We start from the raw sequence: 9,300 nt of genomic DNA, 5'->3' as shown, positions 1-9,300 counted from the left end.
GAGAAACTGGCCCCATTCGAAGGGACTATTTTAGATTAGTTTATTTGTCACTCAGAATTTAGCCTGGAAGCACAACATAGCTTATCTTATTGCATTTAAACTAAGCTAACGTAATATGAACCTATGCATTTGGATTAGTCGGCATAACAAAAACTCAAGTAAATTTGAATCCTTGCTGAAATCACGTAGATGATGTTAGTTTGATATCTTTAAAAACATAAACAAACAAATAAATAATAAATTAATGTTAGGATGGAGCCAGATTCAATAAATGAGTGATTCTCATTCGTTTTGTTCCTTGTAGCTGACACTTGTCCAACCAGCTTGACAGAAAAATGTAGGCAGAGATTCCTTCAAAACAAATTTACTGGACAAAAAGTCTTGCGAACAAGATTCTTTCATGGTGAGTGTTCCCTTTAAATGTTGCATAAAAATTGTGAGTTTGTTTTTTCTTTTCTTAGTTTTCTTTAAGCCATCCAATCGAAGGAATTTTTTGTAATTAAAGCTGAACCACTTGTTGGTTAAAACACCAACATTCCATGGTTCCAGTTTAAATTTTCATTTTTCATAAACTACTCCTTTTATGTGGGTGCTGCAGCCTGCTGGGAACATCGACTCTTTCACTCTCATCAGAGCTGTAAAGTCACTCGTCAGAGGTTTTTAAAACTTATACAGCCGACTCATTGGCAGGAATGCAATTACAAAAAAACAAAGCACCTTAGCTAAGTTTTCAACTGAAAGATTTACCTGTTGCCTGACAGCAAAACAACAAGTCACAGCTGCACTGCAAGACAATCAGCCACAACAAAAAAGAGCATCCCTCTGACTGATCCAACCTTGCACACCGACAACTGGTTTCATAAATGTTTGCGATGTTTATCAGACACAAATAGCAGAACCTGAAAACAAACATTTACACAAGGACACGCTAGTTACTGACGGACTTGAAAGTGGCCCTTAATTGTGCGCTTATAAAGCTCACGGGTGAAGAAGAACACGGATAAACCCTTCTCTCGTGGTGTAAATTCTACAGGAAAAACAGAAAACGAACAAATGAATTACTGCACAAGACAGAAATACTAAACTGCGAAAGAGGAAAAAAAATATGCAAGCTCTTCAGCAGTGCAGCAGGAGAGGGGTTAGGAGTAGCGTTTATGAGAATAAACGAGATTTCCTGAACTGAGAGCATTCCAAGGGCGCCGGTGGTCTCGGCTTGCCAAAAGGCAAGACGACACATGCTGGAGATGTCTGCCAGGTAGCAGAGCACAAAGAGCCCTCATTTCCTCCCTACCCCTCCCTTACTCCCTCCTTTCCACCCCACGCACACCTCCCTCTCCCATCCTCATGTCTCTTTTGCTTTTGCTCAATGCCAACTGCAGGAAGAATATTTAAAAACACACACAAACCGAGATGTGTTGGATAAAAGCAATACCACAAAAAACAAGCAATGTCTCACTAAATATTTGAATTTTATGTTTGTAAGTGTGTGAATATGAGAAATATGTTGCCTTTTACCAGAAAATAAATTTTCTTTGCAGAAAACTTGCGTCTAGGCTTGGATAACCAAATTGTGGCCCTGCAGGATTTTTTCTATGTCTGGTTGGACTGGAGGCTTTTTTGTGATGATATTCTTGGATGCACACATGTGTAAGCTGACACTAATACAGCCCTTGAAGTTTGATACTTGCCTGGGGATCCTGCTCCCCCAGTGCCCAAACACACAAACACACACACACACGCAGCTTCCCAGAGCTCATCCATGCCTCGGTGGTATCTCATTTCTTGTTTGCAAAGACATACTCGCACACTTTATTTTGCAGGTTAGCAGTTTTACTAACCTGCAGGTCAAAACTCTCACTCTGCATTCTCATTACCAAATCTTGGAAACGTTACCGGGACAGGAAAGAGCGATTCTCAAACAGCGAATCATACCAAAAAATAGAATAAGTGGTAAATGCAACAAAAAAACCCTTATCTCTACATGAAAACAGCATTTTGAAGCACAGCTATCAACAGCTCAGCTCGGCTTCAGTAGGACACTGAACTGTGGCAGCAGGGCTCTATTCAGAACTGTGCAGTCAGGAAAAAACAGTGAATAAGCTCTAATCCTTTAAGACAGCACCAATAGAGATTCCATCATGCTTGGCTCGTCACGAGAGGAGAGCAAAGCTTGGGAGATGATAACGTCAGGCCAACACAAAATAAAATATGGCCTGTTTTGACTGCCTGGCTTATAGTCGGTCTTTTAGCTAAGGGTAGTTTCCTGTTGAGTGGAGGCATGGCTCAGGTGGAGGTTTCTACTAAAGAAAAGGCAAAACAAAAGGTATTCACAGAGAGAAACTGAGGATCCTCCGATGCCCTGTTGTGAGGCCACATAACAAAGACTGAAATGTTTTGAGTGTTCAAGAGAGGCTTTCGATACTTAAGTGAAGAAAGCCTTAATGTACAGTCTTTATGGAAGAAGGAATTAAGAGGTATTCATAAGAGCCAACACAGAGAAGCAAAAGCACAGCATGGTTCAGACGTATGCATTTCAAAAGCTTTTCATTAAGTTACTTCACCTTTGAGTCAGATTAGCCATGAAAAAATCAAAAATAACCAGTTAAATAATTCATTTGACTGAGAGAAAAATATAATAATTCACAACAATTTGGATTTCAGATGCTGCTGATATGTTTTAAGGTAAAAAAGTTCCCTTAAAAAGGAAAACGGGCTAACAACAGAGCAAAATTGGCCTAAGGAAGCCTGTGATACCTTTAGAATCTCTGGTAAAAGAAGACATTTTCAACTGCTTCCTTATTTCCCAAAAGGTCGCCATAACGGACGGATCTGCATATTTGATTTGGCACAAATTTTATACCAGATGCCTTCCTGATGATTTCTCTGGGCTTGGAAACCACACTGAGCGCAGTGACCCCCTGAGCCCGGGTTTTGTGTCTCCTTCCTGAATTGAAACCAGGACTCTTTTATGTGCGAGGCAACCATTCAAAAGCTCCAGTATAGTTACTAAATGTACCTTGAGGTGGGTTTCCATGATTAATATGGAATTTGGCCATTCACACTTAACTGGCAGTCTAAAAATGATCAAGGGAAATATAAACATTTACGGTTTCTAGATTCGCAGAGACGATGATTTGCAGTCGGCATATCTACCACTGTCACGAATGCAGATTGCAGTTATTATTAGATAACTTATTTGATGCTTTTTCATTTCATGAGGTGGGAGATTCTACCATTTTTGTTCGCTAAACAGGTGATAACAAAAGCATAAACCAGCACAATGACCTGCACAGATGAATGGAAAGCCACAACAGACACAGAAGCACTGAATGCAGCAGAGAGGAGGAGAGGGGAGGGAAAAAAAAAATCAAAGCTACACTTAACTAATGCCTGAATATTTAACAAGTGGCCCACTAATTACAGTCTGGTGGAATTCATCTGTGATTACAATTAGCAACATCCAGACTGGCTGGGAAAACACTGGCAGATGTTCAGGCTGCTCGAACTGGCGTGATGTCAAGTGTTTACTTTGTATGACTCCTGCTAAAGCCCGGTAGGCCACAGAACGGCTTAATGAATGGACTTTGATCAACATGCTCCATATACTTGGTCAAACCTAGGGCCAGGTGCACTGATATACACATGAAATGAGAATATACTTTTTCTTTTGATCTGATTACAAAATACAAATGTTTAACTTTGTGGATCTTGGATTAGAAAGGACCACAGATTCTACAAAAACATAGCTACAATTATGAATGAATAAAAAGTTACACATTTATAAGGTCAGTTACGGTACTACAAGAGCACAGAGATTCATGTGTCCTCATGTTTCCAGTGCCAGACATCATGTGGTATGACTTTTTGGACCAAATCAAAAAACTCTAGGCATAGCAGTTACATTAATTTATAGAGACAACAGTGCACAAAGCATCATCATTACATGCTTTTAAATAATATAACAAGTACACTACTCCTTCCACCCTAAGCTCATTTTTATGTGCCAAAATGTATTCTGTGTCACATAAAACATGTGACTGTTACCAGCCACAGAAGGAATTTACTTTATAACATTAAAGGCTTCTTACACGATCCTTTAAGCACCAAAGGCGTTTTAACACTTTTGAACATTTTCATTTCTTTACTTTAAAGTAGGATCGACAAGTTTTGAAAAGAATTGTCAAGAATCTTGGCCCGTGTCAGTTTTGGCCCCATCTCCTGTTCAGAAGCTACACTACAGCACAGAAGACTTTGAGAAGGAGGAGTCCGTAAACATGAGAGGGCAGAAAATCGAATACATAACGGTTAGTGACTAAAACACACTGTGATCTGGTGGGAAACAGGTTTCAAACGCTGGAAAATGTCAACAACAAAAAGGCTCGATGACAAATGGATGCCACTGGGACGCTGTGTACTCTACTTGTGACTCAACGGATCATTTTTGAGTCATAAATAATCTTTGGGTTTTTGTAAAATAGAAAGAGGAATCTGGTGTAGGTGGAAATTTGTAAGTTGCTGGGTGCACCAACACAATACTTATAAAATATAAATATTAAAAACACTCTCATGTCTAATAATAGCAGAAAGTGTTGACTTGTTGAAGGATAAACTCACCCACTGTAATTTCCCCTACAGTACTGAACAGCAACGTAGACATGCTGCCCTTTCAATTCTAATTCTGCTGCCTCTGTTTTGTTGTGGCCCCTTGTTCAGATAAGAGCCCAGTTGGTAACTTCTGGTCACAAACAAAGACCCATCTGCTAGCAATCTTCTCCACTGTAAGTAGCCCTGCCTCCTGATAGCATGGATAAAGCCTAGCACACATTAGGGCAAACAAATGGGCTTTTCAGTGAAACAACAGACCAACACTATCTTTCTGAGACAAAAGTAACCCATGGGTTCACAGCAAAGACAAACTGTAATGGGGAAAAAAAACTATCAAAGCATCATTTTACCGACTAGAAAAGGGGCTTCTGGTTTGTGAGTGTGTGTTTGTGTGTACAATAAACAAGATGGACAGCTGCTCGACAAACAGAGTGACAGGGGGTTCTTCCTACTAGATCAGCCTGGATAAATATTCCTGGTGGTGCTAATCAATCACCACAGCTCAGTCATAGTGGGTCAGAGGTGGGCCTGGGTGATTGGCGCAATACAAAGGAAAGAGGAAGTGGGAGAGTTTTTTTTTCTTCTTAAGCTGGAGGGGGCAACGGGGGTAGGATGGTGGTGTTTGGTGACACGTCATCATGACTGCTTTATGACATTTCTTACACAGACCCTTTTCGTGCATGTTTGGGACAAGAACAGGCTGTCCCCGTTTGTATGTTTTTTTGACAAGGTAATAATGCACATTCACTTTATTCATGCTGGGTGCTTGGGGGCATGTGGTTAGATATCTACGGAGTTAAGCATCAGGTTACGGTATAAGATTTCTGAAGGGTTTATGATTGCAGTGTACCTATGGCACATATTTAACACAGAAACATAAATCCACTGTTAGGCTTGAGAATCAAATCAACTGCAGGCATCTACAGTTTAACTCCTAATAGTGTGTAAGAAACTGTATGCAAATATTAAGATAATCTGTTGTTTTATGATGAAGAAATGCAACACATACATGACAGTTTACTGAAAGAAAACAATGGAAAATCTAAATCTAAATATAGTAATCAATAAATTGGTCTTTGGTTAGGTAATTTCATAAGTAGCAGTAAGTAAGGCTGATTTAAACGTGTTAATGTCAACATATTTCTATACTAACCTCCTAGGACCTGGCATCCACATATGTGGACATCACATTTTGGGTTATTTAGACCAAAATACTCAAACACCCACTTACCAGGACATTATACTGCTTCTGTTCTATCTAAATTTAAACAAATGTTCTCATATGTGGAGCTCATTTTTCTTAGAAACAAAAATTAGGTAAAAAAAAATAAAAAAATAAAAATATCTGGTAATTCTTTGTTTTTCATTCTTCAGGTCAAATATCCCAATCAGCTCAAATATCAAAGAGAAATAAAAAATGCATGCCGTGGAAGAGTTCGGGTCTTAGGAGGTTAATTTAAGTGAAATCATAAATCGTGGATCATTACAATCAGGTGTAAACTTACATTTTGTTTGACAACATGCTTTGATTATGCCATCATGACATGATATGCTAGAATCCTGCGTCCCATTTGCCTCGGAGCTCGGAGGGACATCACTCCCAAGTAAGGAAAAAGCAAAGAAAATCAGGATTTATTTTACTCCTTAGCAAAGTAAATCCATCCATTTGTGCATCTCAGAGCATCACTCTAAGAGCATTTTTAAGGAAAGAAATGACAATTTCATTTTTCCCAAAAGAGCTGATAAGAACCATGTGGGAATCTATATTTAAATGATTATATTTTTGCTAAACTGCCTCCTCAATATACACTTACCAAAGATGTGTTGCAGGTCTTTAACTGACTAAATGAAAAACATTATTTACACAGACATTAAATGGAGAGCACTAAAACAACCGGATAAAAAAACTAAAACCTAAAATGTTGTGTAGGAGCTGTTGAGAGATGGACAACAGCCCTGCTCCTTTCGAGCTAAAATAAACACCACTTTCCCCACTCTCTTTCTCTCGCCATCCCACTCAATCTGTCCGTCAAACAGCTGAGGCCCCCAGGAGGCCTCCACTGCACCTCTAACAGCCCACAATAACTTCATTGACACCAAGGCGTCCCATTAATCTTCATTTGTCCTATCATATCCTGCCATTGGCATGGAAATGTCTGCCCATCTCCGGCTTGAAGTGACAGACAGCGCCGGTGGTGGCGAATGAGCGGTAAAGAAGGGTAGGGTGTTAAAAAAGTAAGGGGTGAATGTGGGGTGCCTGTCTGTCCATTTGGCAGCTTCCGTTCCTCATTCAGATGACTTGAACCTATGAAAACACACACGTTACACATGCAAGCACGCACACACACTGTGTCGGGGGATACTGCCAGCAGGAGGTAATCTGATTTCTCAGCTGCACGGGGGACCACTTCCTGAGAGGGAGGCCAGCTTGTACAAGGACGCCTGGGGTTTCCCATCTGTGCACCCAGGGGCTTGATTCCCCCCCCCCCCCCCCCTTTTTTTAAATCTTTCTTTCTTTTAGACACACACATACACACTCTCACAGTTCTATGCTTAGTATGTTTCTTTAGCAGTGATACCACTAAAAAGCGTCTGAATTGAGACTGCAATCAGTTGTTGCTGAAATTTATTTTGGTTTTACCATCACCATAGTGATGGATCAATTTTCCACAAGTGGGCTGTTTGAGCAGCATGTTATCAAAAAGTCCTTACCAGTTTATAACAACTAATCAATATATAAAAAAGTGTATTGATCTGTTGATCCGTTGCTGGTTGGAGGAACAACAGCTTTATGTAATTTTCTTCCTGTTTACTTAATTCAGCAATATTTTAATGCTTGCCATGTTAAATTAGGACGTGATACCGTCTTTTAAAATGTGTAACATCAAAGTATTTTTTAAACTCAATATCGGAGGACACCCTACCGCAAAAAAAGCAGAAGAAAAACTGAGAAAGGGCTGCCTGTGCAGAAGCTTACAGAGCACGGCGACATTCTCCTTTCCTGTGTCCTTCTTGACAAGGCACAGGCTCAGTCTTTGATCAGCACTCAGGAAATTTCATTAAAACAGAGATGGGTGGATACCAAACACAGGTTTTGTGGAGAAAAGAGAAAGGAGGAGATAAAAACAGAGGGAGGCTAAGGGAGAAAAGACGGGAGTATGATCTTCAAATTGTCAAGGAGAGGAAGTAGAAATGACAATGAGACAAATGTTTGACCTTTACTGAGTTTTAAATTAAGCAAATTAAACGTAAAGGTAAAGTGGTTGTAGATGTTTAGCGGCTTGGCTTGAGCTCCCAATCACTAATGCTCCCAATCCCCGGAGGCTAAAATGAAACGAAGAATTTATTATATTTGATGACCTCATCATATTACAGCCTAATTTCTAATCAGATATGTGAATTGGTTTGGGTCAGAAAGAGGACAAAAAAAAATGCTTTGGCAGCAGTTATTCCACTAAAGTAAACTAAAAGGGTAGAAGCATGAAGGTAGATTGAGTTACTTAGAACAATTTATTATGGATGCAACTGAAACCATATAAAGTGCACCACGACGTACTAATGGCATCAGCATCCGAAGAGCAAGTCACAGAAGACGGAGCGGGGCAAGCGGCCTTTAACCTTATCAATCACGTACAACAAAGTAAGGGAGGGAGAGGAGTAGACAAGGGAGACAAACTAAACATCTCCTCAAGCTTATCAATCATGGACCAAAGAGGAGGATGGAGAGATGAAGACAGAGAGCCGGCGTCTGTTTACCTTATCGATCATGTCAGGCCGGTTGGTGGCAGCCAGAACGGTGACGTCTCTGAGCTGCTCGATGCCGTCCATCTCTGTCAGGAGCTGAGCCAGGACCCGGTCCCCCACACCACTGGAACCAGAGGAGCTGAAGGCATGGAGAAGCACAGAAGATAGATGAGTGAAAGAAGATGGAAAAGAGAGAAGAAAGCGATGTGTGGCTGGATGATTAAATGGATAACGGAGACAGGAAAGGACGTATATAAATTACCTCGAATCGGGTGAAAAACTTAATTATTGAATTACTGAGTGTTAAGTGAAGTACAGCTAAATGATGGATGGGAAGGGAGGAAGAACACCATGACCTGTAAAGGTATGAACGTGGAAAGGAGGAAATGCACAGAAAAGAAATACTCGGAGCAATGAGAGTAAAGGATAAGGGATAATGAAGTTACATGCGTGATGGATGAATGGGAAGATAAATGATCCAGATATGTAGAAGAATTCATCCTTTTTCTCTCAGGAGTGCGGTACAACACATGCTGAAAAACTTTATCATCCATCACAATATTTACAATTCTACATAATCAGGAAAATTTGCCAGTTCTTGAGTACTTGAAGGGAACATTTGACATTCGGCAAGCAGACACTTTCATTAGCACAATACTTCTTTCAAAAAAACTGGCAGCAAAAGCGAGCTCTCTTGCCAATGACGTATTAAACTGAACTCAAAACAAGGCAGCAGAAAACAGGCAATCCCTCTATAATAAAGCAGCTCTTCTTTGGTTGTTAAATACGTCCCTTTGTTTGGACTTGTGAATATCTTGCCTCACCTGAAGTCAATGTGATGAAGAAGCGAAAGCCGATCTATGCAAATATTTCATGTAATTCAAAGGTAAACCAAAGTATTGAGATGCTCTACTGAAAATGAGTCAGAGAAGGGTAAAAGAAGGAAAGACA

General features: G+C 40.1%; 1 protein-coding gene across 4 annotated transcripts in view; it reads right to left on the bottom strand.

Moving 5' to 3' along the window:
• The window catches only part of afg2a (AAA ATPase AFG2A), a 110,629-nt gene that overhangs the window by 64,081 nt on the left and 37,248 nt on the right, over positions 1-9,300 (bottom strand). For all 4 annotated transcript variants that reach the window (XR_013910747.1, XM_080305033.1, XM_080305030.1 and 1 more), the window contains exon 15: positions 8,362-8,488. Coding sequence is in view for 3 of the 4 variants with exons in the window: in XM_080305033.1 (XP_080161159.1) it covers positions 8,362-8,488 (127 nt within the window). In the remaining variant the exon portion in view is untranslated. The remainder of the gene's footprint in view (positions 1-8,361; positions 8,489-9,300) is intronic.

Source organism: Astatotilapia calliptera, chromosome 2 (genome assembly GCF_964374335.1).
Source record: "Astatotilapia calliptera chromosome 2, fAstCal68.1, whole genome shotgun sequence".
NCBI lineage: Eukaryota > Metazoa > Chordata > Actinopteri > Cichliformes > Cichlidae > Astatotilapia > Astatotilapia calliptera.
This window is presented reverse-complemented; position numbering and strand designations above follow the sequence as displayed.